General features: G+C 37.0%; 1 protein-coding gene across 1 annotated transcript in view; it reads left to right on the top strand.

Annotated features, from left to right (window-relative positions):
- Positions 1-24,345, top strand: part of LOC138694966 (uncharacterized) — a 139,348-nt gene that overhangs the window by 101,896 nt on the left and 13,107 nt on the right. The window contains exons 7-10 of the mRNA XM_069819196.1: positions 2,614-2,807; positions 9,388-9,577; positions 18,039-18,257; positions 20,869-21,087. Coding sequence (XP_069675297.1) covers positions 2,614-2,807; positions 9,388-9,577; positions 18,039-18,257; positions 20,869-21,087 — 822 coding nt within the window. The remainder of the gene's footprint in view (positions 1-2,613; positions 2,808-9,387; positions 9,578-18,038; positions 18,258-20,868; positions 21,088-24,345) is intronic.

The following is a 24,345-nucleotide window of genomic DNA, read 5'->3' on the forward strand; positions in this document are numbered from 1 at the left end:
ATATTAGAACATGGGGAACCAACTCACGTTGATGGTATTTGAACATGGGGAACCAACTCACGTTGTTGATATTTGAACATGGGGAACCAACTCACGTTGTTGGTATTTGAACATGGGGAACCAACTCACGTTGTTGATATTTGAACATGGGGAACCAACTCACGTTGTTGATATTTGAACATGGGGAACCAACTCACATTGATGATATTTGAACATGGGGAACCAACTCACGTTGTTGATATTTGAACATGGGGAACCAACTCACGTTGATGATATTTGAACATGGGGAACCAACTCACGTTGATGATATTTGAACATGAGGAACCATCTCACGTTGTTGATATTTGAACATGGGGAACCAACTGACGTTGATGATATTTGAACATGGGGAACCAACTCACGTTGTTGATATTTGAACATGGGGAACCAATTCACGTTGTTGATATTTGAACATGGGGAACCAACTCGCGTTGTTGATATTAGAACATGGGGAACCAACTCAAGTTGTTGATATTTGAACATGGGGAACCAACTCACGTTGATGATATTTGAACATGGGGAACCAACTCACGTTGATGATATTTGAACATGGGGAACCAACTCACGTTGTTGATGTTTGAACATGGGGAACCAACTCACGTTGATGATATTTGAACATGGGGAACCAACTCACGTTGTTGATATTTGAACATCGGGAACCAACTCACGTTGTTGATATTTGAACATGGGGAACCAACTCACGTTGATGATATTTGAACATGGGGAACCAACTCACGTTGATGATATTTGAACATGGGGAACCAACTCACGTTGTTGATATTTGAACATGGGGAACCAACTCACGTTGTTGATATTTGAACATGGGGAACCAACTCACGTTGTTGATATTTGAACATGGAGAACCAACTCACGTTGTTGATGTTTGAACATGGGGAACCAACTCACGTTGTTGATATTAGAACATGGGGAACCAACTCACGTTGTTGATATTTGAACATGGGGAACCAACTCACGTTGTTGGTATTTGAACATGGGGAACCAACTCACGTTGTTGGTATTTGAACATGGGGAACCAACTCACGTTGTTGGTATTTGAACATGGGGAACCAACTCACGTTGTTGATATTTGAACATGGGGAACCAACTCACGTTGTTGATATTTGAACATGGGGAACCAACTCACGTTGTTGATATTTGAACATGGGGAACCAACTCACGTTGTTGATATTTGAACATGGGGAACCAACTCACATTGATGATATTTGAACATGGGGAACCAACTCACGTTGTTGATATTTGAACATGGGGAACCAACTCACGTTGTTGATATTTGAACATGGGGAACAAACTCACGTTGTTGATATTTGAACATGGGGAACCAACTCACGTTGTTGGTATTTGAACATGGGGAACCAACTCACGTTGATGATATTTGAACATGGGGAACCAACTCACGTTGTTATTTGAACATGGGGAACCAACTCACGTTGATGATATTTGAACATGGGGAACCAACTCACGTTGTTGATATTTGAACGTGGGGAACCAACTCACGTTGTTGATATTTGAACATGGGGAACCAACTCACGTTGTTGATATTTGAACATGGGGAACCAACTCACGTTGATGATATTTGAACATGGGGAACCAACTCACGTTGTTGATATTTGAACATGGGGAACCAACTCACATTGTTGATATTTGCACATGGGGAACCAACTCACGTTGTTGATATTTGAACATGGGGAACCAACTCACGTTGTTGATATTTGAACATGGGGAACCAACTCACGTTGTTGGTATTTGAACATGGGGAACCAACTCACGTTGTTGGTATTTGAACATGGGGAACCAACTCACGTTGTTGATATTTGAACATGGGGAACCAACTCACGTTGATGATATTTGAACATGGGGAACCAACTCACGTTGTTGATATTTGAACATGGGGAACCAACTCACGTTGATGATATTTGAACATGGGGAACCAACTCACGTTGTTGATATTTGAACATGGGGAACGAACTGACGTTGTTGATATTTGAACATGGGGAACCAACTCACGTTGTTGATATTTGAACATGGGGAACCAACTGACGTTCTTGATATTTGAACATGGGGAACCAACTCACGTTGTTTATATTTGAACATGGGGAACCAACTCACGTTGTTGATATTTTGTTTGGAAACCAACTGCAGAACAGCGCTAAATACGGCTTTCACGTTGACCAAGATCACGCGTTCACAATAATGCGTTCCAATAACGAAACGTAACTCTGTAAATATTGAAAATAGAACCCATGTTTATATCACATTTTTTGCTCAGAATGTCTTCGGAAATAAGCTCCGTAAAGGACGGTAAATCCTCGTGAATAACTCTGTATATTGTGTTTCTTCTTTTACGGAAGTCAATTTTTAACGTTACATAGGTATGTGTCAAAAGGTATTCTGAGCATATTTATTTTCTTACTAATTCAGGTTACATTTCAGTACGACGTAATACTGTAGTTCCTGTGGAGCCAGACCGCATGCCTAAAGTCGTTAGAGAGTATGCGTTTGATGAATTTTCTGTAATTGGCTGTCAGTACTGTCATGCACCATGCTTGTTCGCAGGAGAAAGAGCTGATGTGGTGCTAATAGCCGACCAGCGCGTGGGCTCATACTGGCTGACTGTCAGCACGGCGGAGGAATGCGACACTTCGGTCATAGAGGGTTCCGCCATACTGCGGTACGACGGAGCCCTGGAGGGCGAGGAACCAATTGGTGTGGCTGCACCCGCCGTCGAGGCAGACCAGACCAGTCTTACAGTGAGTTGGCTTAGCGAGGTGATATTGTATGCATTGTTACCATAAGCCTCAGTTACTTCAATGGAAGTAATGTTACTTTAATATTTTATGAAATTGATACTCCGAGAAGTGAAGTCGGCAATGTCTTAGTCGTTGCAGAACTAGTCCAAAATTAGAATCTTAATCGGGGAAGTATGTACTTTGCTCTATAAATTATCGTTTTATATTATCGTCGTAGTCACAGTCGTTAACATTATAGCTGAATCGGGGATTGCAGAAACAGCACATGTCATGAAAACTACATTTTTAAGTACACACAAAAAACGGTATTACTGGTGTAGACCACATCATTGGTTACAGTGCTGGCTTCTTCAGACAGAAGCCTAATTGATGTGTCGTTTTATACTAAATTTATTGTAATGTAATTAATTGTTAATCAAATAAATCAATATATATTAGCTAGACATGTGCTGTTTCTGCAAGGAATCAAAATTGTAGTATAATAATATCAGTTCAACTAAAGTTTATTTGTCAAATTGGGAATATAATATGTGCATAGGTCTATTGTGTATTTAATGCAGGAGTTCAACATATAAATGAACTTATTTTTCCACAATAGGCCATTGAAGAATATTCTTGTAAAATTCTTGATATTCATGTGGCATGTAACGCATTAGTTTGCGTATATCGTCAAGTTTCTCTCTTTGAATTGGCACGATTTTGTCTGGATACGACAATGAAGAAGGTAAATATGGTGTTATCCTTTGTACAGGATGGGGCACAGGAACCAAGTGTTTTTTAAATAATCATAAAATAGTTAGTTTTTGTTTTGAAGACAATTTATTGGTAGAACAACATTTGAGAGAACATACCATTTCAATTATGAGCGGAAAATTACTGTACATCTGGTATGTGATGTCCGTCTGCGTTGACGCATTGTTGAAGGTTCTGACGAAAATTGACCTCTACTCTTTCCAGGAGATCTCTATTGATTTGAGTGATGATGACGTATCGCGTCCTTTAATTCAGCAGTCCAGTACCGAAAATTTTGTCTGTTAACGGCTACATTAAGGTGGAAATGGGCTTCATCACTCATTGCGACAATCATGTTTTCATACTTCTCGTGGAGTGAAAGCATTTCCTGTGCGAAATTCATCGTTGGGGTAATCCCTTACATTGAATTTCTAAACAGCCACCCATCTTGCATGGGTGTAAATGTAAATCATCATGCAAAATCCGTCGTACGATTGCTGATTCCAAGTGCAGCTGAATGTCTTCGAGCAGAGCGGCTTGGGCTGCGCAGTATCGCTTGTCTGACACTTCCTGGAGTACGCACTCTGCGTTGGTGGCTGGGCGGTTTATTCTTCAGTATTGCATCTTTTGTTCAAAGATTGTTAAAACAACATAAGAACAGAATCATTGCGATTAATATTGAATCTATAACAAAACTCACGCCGTACCATTGTCACCTACTCGCCATTCCTAACAAAAGAATCATACGAAAACATGAGTCCACTGCTCCATGATCCCGACTGCAGGTGAAATGCTACGAGCCACGGAATGGAATGTCACATGCCGCATGTCTCTCCCTTTCATAATGACTGAGTACAAGCCATTCAAAAAAACACTTGGTTCCGATGCCCCACCTTGTACTTACAAGCAAACATTCTCATGGGGGCAGATAAAAAATCTTTTTCCTTCCATCATTTTAATAATGTCAAAAGAAGTGCTTACAAAAATTTTGACCACTCGAGCGCAATTATGAAGGCCGTAAAAAATAAGTTTCCCTGGGGACGTTTATAAAAAGGGAACATTTCATGGAAAGTTTTATTGGAACAAATATAGCAATTGTTGAGTTAATTTTCAACGTATTCACCACCAGAATTGAGACATGTTTTGTCATTCAGTGGGATAAATTTTTGTATCCTTGTGTAGTAGATGTCTGCCGTCTGGAATCGGAACCAATGTGTCGGCACATGTCTTTGACATCAGTTTTTTCTGCGCGCTTCCAGGATTTCACAGGTCCCCAAATGTGAGACGGTTATACTGAAATATGTGGTTTCTGCATGGAATGATAGCCTTATATCAACAGCCTATGAAACTCGAATAAACTCATTTCGCCACAAATAGTGACATGTGCTGTTTCTGCAATCCCTGATTCAGTTATAGTCTCCGTCGAAATCGTGGTTATAGCCTCGTCTATCGACATCGTAATCATAGTCTTCGTCGAAATCGTAGTCTTAGTCTTTGTCGATATCGTAGTAATAATTTTTCTCGACATCATAATCATAGTCTTTTAATTTCTTCTCCGTCGTCGACATCACTGATATTATCTAAAATCTCTGACGGATTGAATGGTACAAGTATAGTTACCCGATATCCAGGCAAGTTTAAATGCATTGCATCCCAGAGTTTCCTCAATAGAAGAGTGAATTGTTCCTTGGGTAGACGTCCTATTATGTTTGTTTCATCAAAAGTCATTGTTGTAGCCATCTATACTAATAATAAATCTGTAGCCGAAATTTTTCTGGTAATTTTCGATTTTCCAAAAATAATTGGTCCTAACATAATATGTTATATATGTTATATATTATATAATTAACCACCCTGAAACCGAAAATCGCTTTTTTGAAATGTTTGTCTGTCTGTCTGTCTGTCTGTTTGTCTGTCTGTTACCTTTTCACGTGATAATGGCTGAACAGATTTCGATGAAAAATGAAATATAAATTAAGTTCGTTGTAATTTAGATTTTAGAGTATATGGTATTCAAAATACTTCATTTAACGGGGCCTGAATTAAATAAATCGAAATAGACTATCTCGCTTATTATTGCTTTTTTCTGAAAAATGTTACATAACAAAAGTTTCTTTAAAAATGATTTCCCATAAGTTTTATTCTATGCAAAATTTTGATAGGACTGATATTTAAGGATATAAAAGACTTTTAAAATAACAATGCAATACATTTTCACCGCCGCCCTCAGATTGTAGCGTTGTTGTTCCCGTAGTAATTCCTATGTGCAAAATATAAAATTTTTGAGTAGGAAAAAAAAAATACATTTATTCATTCCATGGCAATGGTACATAGGAGATCGTGAATTCTTACATTTTCGAAAGAAAGAAATATAATTACATATCACTATATATGCTGTATCACTATTTAAGTTATTTGAAGGGTTCAGAACCATAGTGGGCCAAGCGCCATTTACTGAAGAGGTAGAAAACAATGGTTAAAATTAAGTTATTACCGCAATTCAATGGAAACACATAGCAAGTAATATAAAGTTTACATATTAAAACTAAATGATATGTCAATCTTCATTAAACTATGGTTGCATATAATAAAAATTAAGAAACATGTTAAAGGAATTATCATTGCACTAAATGAGTGGTCTCTGGACCAAAATGATCGCATTTTAATTATTTAAATACAATTTAAATTAAGTAATACATTAAACGATTTATCCTTCTAACGAACACGAATGTTCCCTGGATCAAACGTCCTATTTTAATTATGTAATTGCTTTATATTCATTTCTAACATTTGCAGCGGAGCGCACGGGTACGGCTAGTTCTTAATATGAGAAAATAAGAAAACGAAAATAGAAACATGGTTCTCAAAGTTCTTCAAGCATATGCCAATGTTACACCCGCTTGCCAAAGTTCCCCCATTTCACGGTACGTAAGGCACTAACAATGGAGACATTTTTTTCTGTCATGGTGGCTTTCTTCTTTATGAACCAGACTTAGAAGTGCATCTAGATTATTGTGCAGGGAAACGTGCAGTCTTGAGAAATCTTACTCAACAGATGTTAGATTTAGTCCGAGTCCTACAATATGACTGTGGACAATAAATACAGTGCAGAGAGTGATTTTCAAAGTAAAGGAAGTGAAATTTATTTAAGATACATGGCCATATGACACCTTCATTACTGCAACAGTGACTGAATCGTTACATTGGCCTACACAAATCTGTGTTTAATTACAACGTCGTAAACGATGCCGGTGATTACAGCTATTGCATGGCGCTCAACAGACAGGTGAAAGGATTATTTTATGTACTTCCGCTTTCACACCTATTGTGTAGGTCTGTAATGAAATCTCCTCCAGACAAGTTCACAGGCAAAATAAACAAATTAATATAAGTTGGATATGACTAGAGCCCGGATGTTTAGGCATAGTTAAAATAGGCAGGAAAAAAAGGCAATAGAACGTGAAAGAAAGGCACAATAAATGTTGAAAAAGGCATTATAAATTTTAAAAAGGCATAATTTATTTAGCAATAAATTTAAATTATATCAACATAAGTCACATTTTTTTTTATTTCGTAGTTGACACATGTTGACTTATAAAATACTTTTTTTTCGTGATTAACTGTATGGGCACCAAATTCACAAACGTAAGCATGAAGTTTACTTTGTGCGAGATCGTGCGTATTTGCTTGGTTTTCGCATTCAGTATTTAGTATTCAGTATTCCCAACCTAACACACATATCTACAATTTCACCTAAATTGCACTGTTAATTATTGTTTTTAAATATTTGCAAAAATTAAGTAAACTCTACAACTCCACTAAAGTTACTGCATTCGTGGTGCAAGTAACATTAAGGAAGCCATGAAAAAATCAACAAGATTCCAGACTCATCATAGACTGGGGGAAAAAAAGACAGACGTATATCACGGCCTGCTGGAGTATAGTAAACACAGAAAACATTTTAAAGCAACAATGTTGAAGATAGATCTTTTTGTTTGCAAATTTGCCGTCATTGAACAGAAACCAAGATGGAGATTTCATTGCAAATAATTAGAAATTCCTCTTTCAGGTATGTAATAAACGATCTTCGCACAAAATAATGTACGATACACGAGCGGTATGTTTTCTTTCAATTCTCGGAAATTAAAAAAGCTCAACTACGTTTCGCTTTTTCAGACTTTTCCTCGAACATGAAAACTTCATCATACCGCTCTTGTAACGCATATTACTATTGCAGTGGCTTACTGAAGTTAGGCATTCTACGTATAGCAGTAATATTTGAAAATATGAAACCAAACAATTATTGAAAATGCTACGTGACAACTTCTATGAGAACGGGCTTGATATTTAAAATTATAAAGCTGATTGTTGGTATTGTGAAGACATGACAATATTATATTTTGTAACTGTTGATTGTCTATCATTATTCATATTACACCAATCGTATTAAAGCACGATTATTAGCAGATTAAGCACGTAAATAAATTACTTTTATTTACTATTGCTAGTAAAGTGAGTCATTGTTTTATATATTTAAATTTCATACATATTACATTACAATTAATTAGAAAATTGCAAATAAACAAGAAATATTGTTTTAAAATTACAAAAAAAAAAAAAACATTTATTATTGAATTAGTAAGAAAAACTTTACTTGCTTGCTTACTTACTTACTTACTTACTTACTTACTTACTTAATTATGGCTTTTAAGGAACCCGCAGGTTCATTGCCGCCTTCACATAAGCCCGCCATTGGTCCCTATCCTGTGCAAGATTAATCAAGTCCCTACCATCATATCCCACCTCTCAGTTTCTGTCAGATGCGTTTCCAATTCACTGTGGGCTAAAGCAAGGAGATGCACTATCACCTTTACTTTTTAACTTTGCTCTAGAATATGCTATTAGGAAAGTCCAGGATGACAGAGAGGGTTTGGAATTGAACGGGTTACATCAGCTGCTTGTGTATGCGGATGACGTTAATATGTTAGGAGAAAATCCACAAACGATTAGGGAAAACACGGGAATTTTACTGGTAGCAAGTAAAGAGATAGGTTTGGAATAAATCCCGAATAGATAAAGTATATGATTATGTCTCGTGACGAGAATATTGTACGAAATGGAAATATAAAAATTGGAAATTTATCTTTCGAAGAGGTGGAGAAGTTCAAATATCTCAGAGCAACAGTAACAAATATAAATGCTACTCGGGAGGAAATTAAACACAGAATAAATATGGGAAATGCCTGTTATTATTCGGTTGAGAAGTTTTTATCATCCAGTCTGCTGTAAAAAAATCTGAAAGTTAGAATTTATAAAACAGTTATATTACCGGTTGTTCTTTGTGGTTGAGAATAAGGTGCTTAAGAAAATATTTGGGGCTAAGAGGGATGAAGTTACTGGAGAATGGAGAAAGTTACACAACACAGAACTGCACGCATTGTATTCTTCACCTGACATAATTAGGTACATTAAATCCAGACGTTTGAGATATGCAGGGCTTGTAGCATACGAATCCAGAAATGCATGTAGAGTGTTAGTTGGGAGGCCGGAGGGAAAAAGACCTTTGGGGAGGCCGAGACGTAGATGGGAGGATAATATTAAAATGGATTTGAGGGAGTTGGAATATGATGATAGAGAATGGATTAATCTTGCTCAGGATAGGGACCGATGGCGGGCTTATGTGAGGGCGGCAATGAACCTCCGGGTTCCTTAAAAGCCGGTAAGTAATAATAATAATAATAATAATAATAATAATAATAATAATAATAATAATAATAATTTGCTCTGATGCTGTTTTTTTTTTTTCCATTATAAATTTTAGTAAGACGTGTTTCGTTTTCTGTTGCAGCTTCTCAATACAGTGGACGGGCAGTGCAGTGTATCAGAACACAAAGGAGGCTCTGTGTGCCTCCCGGACGTCAAATCTCTTCAGAAAATTCCGAAAGAACTCACGGGGACGGAAGTAGATATGAAACTGTACTTAGCATTTGGCTTCAAGCAGCTCTCTGCAGATGCTTCACCAAGTCCGACGCACCCAGGCAAGTGGCTGAGAGATTAGACTATGGGCTATTCCATCTCAAATCGACCGAAACATAGAGAAAATTGACCTTGCAATTTTTTAATACAATGAAACTTTTTCTGTCCGTTGACAACTATGATACAATGCTTTGTGCAAAGTTTGAGGCATCAGAACTTCATAGTGTTTAAATTAAAAATATTTAAATTTATCGTATTTTCATAACATTAGCAACTTTAAACTGTTGTGGCTCCGAAACCCTTTCACCCAATGATCAAAATCATGGTTTATTTTGATGCTGAGAAATTATAGTTTATATTGACATGTAAACAGTTTTCCTTACTTTTTATGGAATTGGAGAAATTTAGAGTTTTCTTCATTAAGACGCCTTTGCCCACGAAAAAAAATTTTTAAAATATATAGTTAGATTCCGCATTGAAAGTACAAATAAACACAAATCTTTACTGGTGTATCGTTGATAAGAAAGTATTGAAAATATCAAATAAAGAAAATAAATAGTACGCGCGTGAACTAACCAGCTGACTGTAGGTAGTCGAGACAAGCAAGGCCAGTAGACATAAACACGTGATGTGTCGTCTAGCAGTCATGGCTGGGCTAGCTTTATCACAAGTTTTCATAAAAAGAGGAGTAAAATGACGACCAATTCTCGCTTATCTTCAGCTCTCGGCCAGTGTGTGGGGTACTGCGCCGTTCAAGTCCAGGCGTGTGAAAATAATTTATTTAATACCCCCGAAACTTATTGCCGAGCCACTAACCAAACAATGCCATATCTCTCTTAATAATGCAAGGTTTTTTCTCAATATTTTTTACATTTTTACAAATGGGCAAAAAGCCTAAAAGTAAGTAAAATCAGATTATCTGTCTCTCTGTATACAATAAAAATAAGTATTACTTCTTATCATAACTTACTAAATGTCAGCTTCAAAATGAGCTCCCGTTCAATGTTCTGCAGTAAATGGTTCCAGAGTTCTGAGTGCTGAAAGAGGCTTGTTTTTCTAAAATACGCTAAATTTGTCGCTCAATAGTACGAAAACCGTTTGACTTTCGATAGTATATTTTTGAAAATGCACTCTCCTCAGCACTTTGTATAAATAGGGAAAAAATTAGAGTATTAAAAAATACGAGGTTTTTTACTGATAGATTTCATATGTAATAGCCCCTATGGTCCATCCAGGAATCTGTAGAGTGACTTTGCGCATATGGGGGCGGAGTCTATCTGTGCTGGAGTGTATTGCGGGCAGCATCAGCTCGAGGCCGCTAAGGGGTAACATGCTCGTAGTAGAGTGTTCAGAAAGAAATGATCCCCTCCCTGCAAGCGATTGGTAGCTTCGTTCAACTAATGCCTCTCCCCAGAGCGGTCATTGGCCCTAGCCCTCCCATATACCACTTGCGCAGAGGTTTTATTTAGTCTTTCTACTCTACAGATCCCTGGGACGGACTATAGTTCTCGAAACGCCCATTTCCTTAAAAATTCGTAATACCCGAGAATTCCTATATGTTTATTTTATTATGCAATAACTGGCAAATCATAAGCGACTCTAATAGTTGACAAATTGATTACGACCACCTCTGTGGTGTAGAGGTCAGCATGCTGGTCTCTTACGCAGAGGGCCCGGGTTCGATTCCCGATCGGGTTGAATTTCCTGGTTGAGGTTTTTTAGGGTTTTTCCTCAACCGCAAGGCAAATGCCAGGAAATTCGGGCCACAACATTTCTGAAAATCACCGGCCTCATTCATCACCGAAATCATATTCATAACAAATCAGTAATACATATACAGTCGCCATCTAGTTCACAACAATAGAACCAGTCTCAACAATAGTACACAGGCCTTCGGATTTCAACCAAAGTTTAACTCGCGATGTGACCAAAGATAGTAAAGCGAGTATAAATAACGGCGAGAAAAAAAAAATTGATTAGATGAAAATGAGCGTCAATCAAATATGAACGGAAATAAACAAATACAATATAGTTACGTAAAACTATTAAATGAAGACAAACCAATATTACGAAAAAGAAAGTGAAAGAATAGAAAAACAAAAATGTTGATTATCTATGAAAAACACACTATCAATAAGAATTTCAAATTATAAATAAGAAATATGAAGACGGTTACAATTCTGCAAATGATGGCTCTAAAATGTGAAAACAACGATCGTGAAGTATGAAAGTTACATTTAAAAGTATCAAAATGACAATTACAAAATACGAAATCAAGGATAACGAATATGAAAATGACGATTACAAATGTTAAAATGTCGGTTAGAAATATATAACAGTCAATTTCAAATATTAAGAAGACTCTTAAAATTATGAAAATTGCTATTACAAATATAAAAGTGACTGTTGCATACAGTGGCGTAGTGTGGCAGAAAGTATGGATAGATGAAAAATGTATAATATTCATTCCAAGAACAACAGTAAAATAAGCTTCCATGTACACTAACTACTAGTTTAAATAATATTGCATATTTAATGAAGAATTTTCTTGTAAATCAGCTCCGTTCGGCATTTAAAAAAGGTTTTTCTCCCTGCATAATTTACACCTAATGCTTCGAAGTAGTTTATTCAGGGTTTAAGCTAGAAAATAATTAATTGTCGCAAAAATGCACAAATGAAAAATTATATTTGTGCAAATTGCGAAATGCTTGTGCAATATTATAAATAACTGTGCATAATAAAGTATGCAGAAACAAAAAGTTATGTAATTTGTTTCTTGTAGTTTTATTACTTTTAATGCATCTTATCACACTCTAGATATGCTTACGTTAGTATCAATAATTACTGCTGAATTCACATCACATTAAAATACGTTAGTTTATGGACACTCTAAACATTGAAATTCTTTACTAGTAGGCTCTTCAAGGTTTATTGTTAGCAGAGTGCTAACTCTTTCACTGAAAGGCGGTTTCTAATTCCAGTTTTTATAAGATTCATGCAACTAAATCCTCGCTCACAATTTCAGTATGCGATGGAATTATATAAATCAATTATGAGGAATTGTTCACTTAACTTACATGAATTGTACCAACTCCTTGAAATCTATTCCTGAACATCTACAGTAAACAGTAGTTTTGTTAATTCGGCCACAGAAGTCGGTGATATTATGTTAATCATACAGAGAACGAAATTCATGACCGTAGAAAATGCTGCTTCAGAGCTACATCATATAAGCAACAAAATTTGATTTGTTATATTGAATTATTTCAACGTTACAATTGCTTGTCTGTTAAAATGTGTATATGATAACGTTACGCAATTTGTGTTCTTGTTTTGTTTGTTTCTGGAAAATATAATTTCAATTAATGCTCCGCCATAAATGTTGTAACTAAAACTTTGTGCATCCCCCATGTTCATCATACGGCTCGTCCTCTCCACACACATTACCTGCATTTGTTTATGTTTTTACTGTGCCTAAACGAGACGCTCTACTGTATTGCTCAATACCTTTTTTAACATTGCTCATGCCATTAGCATTTCATTTAAATTCTGATTAGTTCAAACACATCTCTGATTTCATTTTCTGAATTACCTTCTTCGTTTCTGAAGTCCAATGTGGTTGTCGCATTTTTGCACATTTCCATTCAAAGTTTGTTGCATTTTTATAAGTCGAGTAGCAAAATGCGACAAATGCCACTGTGACTTAAACTCTGTTTTTATTGCAGAAATACCATTACGGCTTCATGCTTGTTCACCTGTTCAAAATCACATAGTCGCATGTATTTAGTGTGCCAAGTAGTCATTTTTGCATCTTTCTGAGACGAATTCAGGATTATAAGCCCAGCGCTCTAGTCAGTAGACCATTAAAATTGTAGGAATTGTAGGAATTAAAATTGCAATTAATAGTGAATGTTGCAAATACACAAAGCTTCATGTGCAAAAATGAGAATTGCAAATACGAAAACGAAAGTTATGGATTAGGGAATGAAAGTGGTATCAAAAAATAAGAAAGATATATAGGCCTACACGAAAACGTAGTAAAAGAAAGTTGTATAATTAAGGCAAGAAATGCAGGGGCGGCCCATCCTTATGTGCTACAGTGCTACAGCACAATGATAATTTTGGCTCAAATAATGTATTTGTAATACCACCATAATATTTGATCTGTCATTTGACGATTTCCCGTGGTTATGTTAATGACGCGTTATAAAGTATTTAGTCTTCGTGCCTTCTTTGGTGCCTCGGGGGGGTTCGTTGTGCTACTCAAAGCTCCACATGAAAAATGTAGACAGTTATGCGCATGTGCGAAGCTGAAATCACTGCTCTGATTGGCTATTTTTACGCGGGAAAGTGCTGTAGTCAGCTTCAGCACAACACAGCTTGGAGATTGCAAAAGTAAAGCGTAACGAAAGAATGCCTGTTTGTGGAAGAATTCGGAACTATGTACAATGTATTTGGTAATTCAAGTGTCCGACTGCTGCTGCCATCTACCAGTTGAAGTTGCTGTCAACAGCTATACCATGGATAAATTATCCATGGCTATACTATACTGAACAAAAGAGTGTTCCAGATACAAGTTGGATTTCTATACGGAAGACCTGACTTCCGAAATATAAATGGCTGTTCAATTGTCACAATACATAGTATCCAACAATTTACAGGATCCATTCTGTGAAGTATCGAAGTTGTTAAATATTTTGGTTATAACACCAATGACCACTGCTGAGCCAGAAATATGCTTTTCTTCCTTGAAACGCATAAAAACGTTTTTAAGGAACACTATGTCCAGGATCGTCTCACTGCTCTTGCAATACTGTCAATAGAAAAGAGTATGATGTCCAAGATGGAGGGGTTTAACACCAAATGACAAGTTCTGCTGTACGAAAGAACGTCGTATGGACTTCATATTTCATCACTAGACGAGACTCCAAATTAAGATAAATACATAAGTGTAGGCCTCTACAGTAGGCCAATATAGAGATTGTAGCACCCTCATTATTCTGACCACCAGCCGCTACTGAAGAAATGTACAAAAGACAAGGTGAACAAAAATTATAAGTTGCAAATATTAATATAATAAAATTCACACATGGGAAAAGAAATCATTTTCATCAGGAAATGCAAATGTTAAATGAAAGAAGTCGTTGTACAGGGTCATCATTTTATTTTTACTTCAATTTTTACTGTACCTGAGTTTTTGAATGTCCTTCACTCCCACCCCTTCTACTAACGAAGTTCCAACCGTCCTCCACGCAGAACCAAGGTCGCATATAGTAAGCAGTACTGAGTTAGTGAGTATAGTACGTTCCAGAAATATGTTCGCGTTTTCCAGTGACGAAAACTTCCAATATTGAATCATATTTTCACACAGGTACTGTCGTCCGTTTGCCTACGTCGCATCCCGATTTTCCCCAACTGCTTCTGCTCGCTCCACTGTAAAGACTAGCGGCTGGGCTGTCTTAGCTCTTTTCTGAAAACATTAATTTCTGTTATGAATTAATTGGACGTCTACGTAATATTATACAACTGTTTAAAATAACTTAAATAAAAAGGCCTCGTTAAGTAATTAACTGTCACGTGATTTCCCCCCTTTCTACGGTCCTGCGACGTAACCACTTGGACGGACCGTAGATAGCATGTCTGAGTAATTTTATCTGTGCGGGTCGGGCAGAAGTGAAGATTGATTTTACAGTACGTAAGGTACTCTTTTATAGAGTAGTTACAGAATTATTTCAACATGAGTTCTAGTATGAAGGACGAAACTGGTAATTGGAATTAGATGCAATAGTCTATAGTGCGACAATATGCACAAAAGAACTGAAGCCTGTATCGAAATGAACGGCCACCATTTTAAAAAATGTGTTTAAATATCCATATTATGATTATTTTTCATTTTAATTTCGTTCTTTATATTGTACGCTAATATGCTGTAGACAGTATAATATACACTGCATAATGAATACGTTCGCATGGATAACTCAGTTCGTGAGCAAAAACACTTATTGTTAATACTGTACTGTATTTTGATTAAACAAAACCTAATGAAAATTATCAAACTTAAAATTGAGATATTTCCTAGTTTACGTAAATGGATGAACTACTTTTCTTCCCTCCTTTACCCAGTAGAGTGATTTGTTTGTATTTTACGCCAGTATCATCGAACTCCAGTCGTGGAAGGGGTAGCAAACGATGTTTCCGGTTTTCAAATTTAATCCAAAGGTATAGCCAGGTAAATATTAAAAATGTTAGTAAAAGTAAAATGATGGCGCTGTACTAAAATCTAGTGTATCATTGCTCGGTGTTATTTTATGATCATAAATAGTGAAATTACATTTTTCGCACGTGCATGACCATGAAACTGCAGAAGTAAAATTCGAATTTAATGGGATCGTTTCCTTTCACCATAGGGTAAGTCTAGCATAACACATAAACTGCACAATATTTGTGTGGGTTATAAAACTGTTACGGCCCGTTAACAGCGTTATTGTTGAACAGCTGACAGTCTCGTCTGTACGTGATGGCGGATGCTGCCGCCGCCGCGGGCAGTGCAGTGGTGCGGCTCATCTGACACACTTGACCCGAATATTACTCTTCAGACATGGCTTTCACTTTCCATTCATCCGCTCCTCTTTCTCGCATCACTGGAGGACAGTCACGCTGAACTTCCTTCTCTTACTATCTCACATTCACCCTGTTTTTTTTCTTCTTCTTCTATTAAATCCTTTTTGATGTTTATTTACTTATTTGTCTCCCAGTGATTCTTTTCTCCTTAATGATTAGGGACATAAAACATTATACACTTGATCTATTGTTTATTCCTAATATCAACCATCAGAAAGGTCTATACAACCACAGTCTAGTACTATCTTCCTCCGACGAGTTTAGCGCTGGGACCTGAGGTATTTTTGCCATCGGTGCGGAGGGGTTGCAGGTAGATTCTTTTGTTGCTACAGCCAAGCCGAGCCGAGCGGAGTGGGAAGTATTAATCGTCCAAAAATATGCAGTCTTCAGTTTGTAGTAGTGTGTAAATATTTCATATACATATTCTTTACCTAGGTCTATATGGTTTTGTTATTAATATATTAAATATATTGTTGCAATTTTTGCTCAAACATCTCCCTGATGTTAGCTATGTTAATATTATATGAATTACTCATATTAAATATTTCACCGTTACAAGTCATTTTTAAGGACACATACTGTGGAAAAGTTTTTGGTTTTATTCTTTTGGAATTTTAGAATATGTTTGATTGGTATCGTGAAAAACAGATTCCTATAATGTCATGCGAAAATCATTTGTTGGTGATATCTTACAATAGAAATCAAGTAGTTTTACTTCTCAAGTGAGTTCAGCAGTACAGTATATTTGAATTGATTACTTTACAAATTTAATTCAATTCTACTAATCACTAAATTTTATAGTATAATTGAGGGCTTTGCCGGAAGAAAGGCGGATAGACCTATACGCCCTTCTTCGGGAAAACTGTTTAAAATATAGTGAATAATTATAGTAGCGAAATTTTGTTTTGATTGTACTGTACATACCTGCAGGACAGAACTGCGTGCGTGTATAACATTTTATTCAGGTGCGTTTCAAAATCTCAATTCGCCATATTGACGTATACGCCCTTTTCCCGGCAAACCTCTCAAATCTTCTTTTCATTTAAATTATTGTAGTTGTATTTTGATTTTTCTTTTTATTTATTTTATTGTATTTGTATTTCTGGTGGTGTGATGGCCTTAAGTTCACCAGAATAAGTAATAAATAAATATATAAATAAATAAATAAATAAATAAAATTTTCTACAATACTTTCCTTCTCTGAACACGTAAGTAGACCTACTTACAAATGGTTGTATCTCTATCTCGCCAAAAATACTTTAGAAAACTAATAGGCATACTGCTCTCGTAAATTGGGCGAATGTTTTCAGTATGATTGTACTTCCTTCCAGACTGCCGCTGTCACTGTCCCCTCCCACTCCAGTACCGCGTTAGACTAGTCGGAACCGCACTCCTCTCAGCACTAAACTCCTCAGAGGATGACAGTATAATAGACAGTGACGAAGCTCAATACGTAGTAAATATGCATCCATAGATAGTTGCTAACCACTAGGATCGCTAATATCGCCTCATTACAGACAATGCGAAATAGTACCGGCACAGTCAATTGTTCCTAGCACCCTCACCAACTCAAGCTTCGTGACAGACAACAGACTCGAACTTGAAGGGACAGTTAAAATAGGGAATTATCCTTGATTTCGAATTACACAACGCAGAACTGCATGCATTGTATTCTTCACCGAACATAATTAGGAACATTAATTCCAGACTTTTGAGATGGGCAGAGCATATAGCACGTATACCTGAATCAAGAAATATAATACAGAGTGTTAGTTGCAAGACTGAGGGGAAAAGACCTTTGGGAAGGCAAAATGGAATTTGGGGGAAGTGGGATATGATGCTAGGGACTGGATTAACCTTGCTCGGGACAGGGACCGATGACATGTGTTGTTTGTGTTGCAGCGAGCAGGGTGATGCGAGTGATGGTGCCGCAGCTGAACAACTTCACCTTCACGTTCCCGCCGTCGCCGCTCTTGACGCAGGCCGATGACGTGTCACCGGACATCTTGTGCCAAACGGAAACGCCACCCCCACGCTGCCAGGGGACGCCTTTCTGTGAGTGCGTCCACGTCATCGATTTGCCACTTGGAGCTGCAGTCGAACTTGTCCTCGTCGACCAAGGTACGACAGCACCTCTAGGTACTGGCATTCGACCCAAATGTAAGAAGTCCTATGCTTGCCGAGTGGAACATAAATCAGAATCAATGAGATATTGGTACGACAAGAATATGCATGGAATGTTTTACTTGCTAGGGTTTTCGAGCTCCAAGCTTCGTGGATTACTTTTTCATTGTAAAAACTGTAAATACAATGAAATCTCTCGTTTACGGACATTGAAGGGACGTAACAATCTGTCCACATTTGGGAGGTGTCCTTTATTGGGAGGGAGGCTCCCCACTCTAACAGTAAATTTATAATAAGCATTATGTATGCTTTGCTTTCATGTTTTAAATGAACAGTCTTACTAATAACCCGTGTATAGTTTTTATACGAGACTTATGCAGAGTTGAGACAGAAAACGTTACTAATAAACCGTGAATAAGCTATGGACGTATAAACAGGCTGTAACTATACAATGGGAATTGCTTTGCAGTAGTTATATACACGAAACCCCTTGTTTAAGCGTTGTATATAGAGAAAAAATGGCCGCCTCTCTAACAGTTGCTCGTATCGACTGTCATTTTATGATGATGGTTATCTTGTAACTACAGAAGAACAAACCAAAGATGATAGAATTATTAGAATAATATTGCTATAGCTTGTACTCTTTGACCAAAATGTAGTGTGGTAATCGATTAGAGCCAGTTGTACTATCGATATTTAACACGCAGAGCGCTCTACCGGATGCAATAGAGAACCTCAGATATTCTATTACCTTTCGCAACGAAGTAATGACGAAACTATGACGTAGCTGTGTAACAGTTATACTGTTATACACGACGTATGTAGTGATTATTAGTAAGGAATTTACACACGACTTATAAACGAGCTACTCATTGTATAAATATAAGACAGTTAAACGTCTGCATATAGAGATTTTATTAGTAAGACCGGAAATGTATTAATTCTAAATACAGTATACTGTACTACAGTAAATTCTTTGCAACTTTGAACTACAGTAGATAAGACCGAAAAAGGAAAATACAGTACTGTGCCATGCAATTTTATTTAGGTCTACAGTTATGCAGTACTGTAATTTACAGTTTTCAACTTAACCTTTACGTTCAGGTGCCATGTCTCTGGAAACAGAACAACTGATTGAAGCGAAGAGAATAATCCTACTAACCGTATCATGTGTGGAATACAATTTCACGATCGCGGAAACCTTTGACCCATCAGACAGGTTAAAATGTATGACTTTGTTTATCCACCCGTTTCTAGCTAATAAGGGGTAGCCGGCTGGGCTAGTGGTAGTCTACGAGACCCTTATTGTCTTCTTTCATGTTAACGCCTTCTGTTCAGTTCTCAAAAATAAATTTTAAATTTTTTTAACACATTAGGTCTTGAAAACCAAGTTCTGTCCGTAGTCAGGAGGTAAAGCAAGCTTTAGGACTGTGAAACAGCTGTCCGTGTCCGTGTCTGAGAGTGTCCTTAAAAGAGAGTAAAATTTGTCATTATTTCTATATTATTTCAGTTGGGACATAAAAATCTGTCCGTATCTTGGGGGTGTCCGTAAGGAGAGGTTTCACTGTATTTTGAAGGGAAATGCCAAGATATGATGTAATCTATTAGATATCATAAGGGGAATCAGGATTGTTAATTGGGAGGCCGGAAGGAAAAAGACCTTTGGGGAGGCCGAGACATACGGTAGATGGGAGAATAATATTACAATGGATTTCAGGGAGGTGGGATATGATGATAGAGACTGGATTAATCTTGCACAGGATAGGGACCGATGGCGGGTTTATGTGAGGGGGCAATGAACCTGCGGGTTCCTTAAAAGCCATTTGTAAGTAAGGTGACTCAGAGGCAGACGATGCAGTATTATCTCGAGATTGAGCGCAATAGTTCGCATAGAATGTAACCTGCTACCTTGAAGTTCGATTAAAAAAAATAAGAGGAAGATTTTCAATCTCGGCTTTCAACCATTCGTAACAAACCACTAGGACATCTGTTAAAAGTTTACATATAAAAATGAACCAAACTCTGTTTAGTTCGGCTGTGAATGGTAATGATCTTACACTATAAACAATAAGCAATCAGTTATATGCTGCTAAGTCCCTGGGAAGTTCACGAGCACCTACCTTTTTTGGTGAAATTCTTCCTTTTCTTGTAACAAATCTGACAACCCTACTTATAATTCATTTTCAATTTCAGAAACATGTTGATATTAAATTAGCTATCCAAATGTGTTCAGTTTCTTCGGTAGATTACAGAGGAATATTACACACATGTTGTTTAGTCAACTGCCCGAAGACAGGTCTGAACCTCGCAAGTGGCACCAACATGGGCTGGAATGTAAAACTTTGGTGGGAAAAGTAATTTCGAAGCATTCTGGAGGGAGCGGAGATTATTATGATGATGGAGATGGTGATAGGGGTTGTCATAGTTGATTTTTCGCCTAATCTGAGGTGGTTTCTTAGCTGATGAGCAAGGATGCATTTGCAGACGTGGATAGCTGGATTGGATCAAGTGAACTAATTCTTGAAAAACAATAAGAAGAAAAGGAAATGGTGATGAAAGAAATTGAGATTGACGATGAATTTGTGATGCGACTGTTGTTGCTTTACAGGCGGCAGCGACTCCGGACACGTGTTCCACCTGCACGGCTACAGCTTCTACGTGGTTGGCGTCACTCAGCTGAAGGAGCCCACGGCGTTATCACACATACAACAGCTGGACAGTCGCGGGTCGTTGGTGTCCCGAAATCTAGTCAGTCCGGTCCTCAAGGACACGGTCACAGTACCTTCCAATGGAGTCGCAGTCCTCCGATTCAAAGCCGACAATCCAGGTAAGAGATAACGTACATTATGTACAAAAATTCACCGTGATGGTTTTACAGTCACGAAGCTTGAGTTGTTGAAGGTACTAGGAACAATAAACTATGCCGGTACTATTTCGCATTGTCTGTGATGAGGCGATAGTAGCGATCCTAGTGGTTAGCAACTATCTGTGGATGCCTATTCCCTACGTATTGAGCTTCGTGACTGTATATACTAGACTGTGGTTATACTATGGATGTATATAATAGGATGCGAAACTTCTGTCAGCACCATCTAACATTTCGCGGACGAAGTAACAAGATCAGCGCCCGATATCGTAGGTGACTAACATTAGAACTACGTGATGGGTACACTATTGCCAATTTAGTGATTTTTTTTCACCAGATCTGGTGTTTTTGAAAAGCAATTTGGTGCCAAAAATGCCATTTAGCGACATGTCGAAATTATGATGTTTTCAAAGGAAGTCTGGTGAAAAATCTGGGGTATTGGACGCACAAAATTAATATTTGATTTATTCTATTTCTTTATTTAATTAAACTTAAATCTTAATAGACTGGAAAAAGGTTGCATAACTTTCACTTTTCAAAATAATATGATTGAATGAAGTGCATTTATTGATACACAATATTGTACAAACCCATGTACACAAGATCCTTCGCACGAGCCTGTATTGCCATTCGTGCTATAACTATCCACAGAGCCACCGACGTGGCTCAGTCGGATAAGGCGCTTGCCTCCCGGTCTGAAGTTACGCTCGGACGCGGATTCGCTCCCCGCTTGGGTTTTTTCCGAGGTTTTCCCGAACCGTAAGGTGAATGCCAGGTAATCTATGGCGAATCCTCGGCCTCATCTCGCCAAATACCATCTCGCTATCACCAATCTCATCGACGCTAAATAACCTGGTAGTTGATACAGCGTTGTTAAATAACCAACTAAAAAACTATCCATAGTTTGCATTTTCAAAGAAAACAAAAGAATACTACTACTAATAAAATAGTGAAACAACAATTTATTGTTATTATTACTACTGTTACCATCACAGTGAAACAGATAATATATAATTCAATTCAATTCCTTATTAAAAATGCAATAAATAATCCAAATAATAAATATAAATGTAAGATATAAGAAACATATAGGCTACACACGCAATAAAAAAACAAATAAAAAACATAATAAAAACAAAAAGAACATTATTCTCTAATTAGATTATTCGCTCAGTGTTAATATTACGCATTGCAACACTAATGAATAACTCATCCCCTTATTTTCTCGACCCCCTCCCCCATGGGCATGAAACAGGAAGTAAGAACGATCAGGTACAGAAGTCAACGCATCTTGTTGTGTTTCGTTATCAGTTCGCTTTGTTAATTAATTGCCGGAACATTTCCCTACACAATAGCGTTTTTTAATTTTTACTATACTTCATAAGATGAGTGCAGTGTGGAGTTGTGTTACTATTAGTGTAAATACTTTTCTGAACTTGCTGCACTTGCTTTATGATTTCTAACTCTTCCATACTCAAATGCCGATGTTGAACGTGAGTTCAATCTAATTGCGAAAGAGGACGAACATTGAAACACTTCATGTGGATTAAATTCGGCTTGAAAAGAGCCAACAAATGCTGCTATAGCTGCAGTTTACTAGAAGATGTAGTTAAACAATTAGTACCCTTCAGTCATATACGTCCACAGCATCAACTTCTCGAGAGGAGGATGTCGTCTTTGAAGAGGAGGAAGAAGAGGAAATGTTTTAAGCCTTGAGATAGGATTATAATTTCTGAATAATAGGACTATCTTTTATTTCTATTTTAAAACAAATGCTTCCGTATGGATAAAATTAACAAAAATAATATATTTTTGGTCATTTTCTGGTGATGTTTGTACTACTACTTGGTGACATTTGACTTGACGAGTTGGCAACTCTGAATGGGTAGGTCCCCCAGAGTTCTCACTTATCTGTTAGAGATAGTTAGTTGAGAAGACAAGATGGAAGCCAGAAACTTGCAAAGAAGTGGAGGTAAATATTCTGCCCCTGGATATAAGTGATACATGTGTATAAGCAGTGTACGTTAAACAGCGAATGTATTGTAAAATTGTAGATATTAATATAATTTCAAATGTCTAAAGAACCCCAAACACGCTCAGTTCAACTGTGTAGAAAAAATGAGAGAAAAACTGAACTGGACATGTGTGAGCAGAACTAAGTTTTTCCATCAGGTTCATCAGTGTTTTTCGTCAGTTCGATTCTGAGTGTTCTTGTGTAAATATAGGGGACAAAAGAAGGTCTGCAATTTATTGTTTTCTTGTCGCTTTATCTATTCTATATGACAAGCAGAAGAAAAGAAAGCGAAAAATATGGAGTAAGATGTGGTACCTAAGCAGAGGTTGGGCACGGGCGCAGCTGATACATCTACCGGCCTATCGCTGCAAGAAGAAGAAGAAGAAGAAGAAGAATAAGAGCTAGATCTATCTTCAAGTAGCTCAGAAAAATCAAAATTTTTTATTAACTTTTTACCAGATTTCTGGAGTCAACTGTCTTGTAATTATTATCCTCTTATTTAAAACAAAAGCGCTTCGGATACTGTTACCTTTTCCCACTTCTTACCTTCGCGAAATTGTTTTTTTTTTCAGCTGTATTGCTTTAAAACCTAAATATATAGAAACAAACTTAAAATAGAAAATGAGTTCAGAGTAACTATCTCGAATAAAAAACAAAACCTGGACAGACTGTGTACTTCAAAGTAGGCAAATATTAGTCATTAGATCTATGCCTTAGAAATGTTTTATTGCAATGCTTTCGTTTTGATTATATTTTAAATTCGAAATAAAAATGCAAAAAAAAAAAAAAAATTATTGTCTTGTTCATTTATTTGACGCCCCCCTCCGTCAAGCTGCGCGCCCCACAGTTTTAGAACCGCTAACCTAATGATGTAGCATAGCTGGTGTACATAAGATAAAGGAAAATATTCATACTGAGGCATATGAAGTTATTTATGGTGTTACGAAAGTACGTGACGAATGAGCGTTAATTGATATTTCCGATATTAAATGATAGGGCTTCAAGGAAAACAGGTGTTTCTGTAGCTCCATTCATTCATTCATTCATTCATTCATTCATTCATTCATTCATTCATTCATTCATTTAATTTATTCCATAGATCTTACATGAGCAATGAAGCTTTAAGATGTGGAACAAGTCAAAATTTTACAATATTACAATTACAATTTTTACAAATTTTTACAGTTTTACAATTTAGTAATTTT

The sequence above is a fragment of the Periplaneta americana genome, chromosome 1, assembly GCF_040183065.1.
Source record: "Periplaneta americana isolate PAMFEO1 chromosome 1, P.americana_PAMFEO1_priV1, whole genome shotgun sequence".
NCBI lineage: Eukaryota > Metazoa > Arthropoda > Insecta > Blattodea > Blattidae > Periplaneta > Periplaneta americana.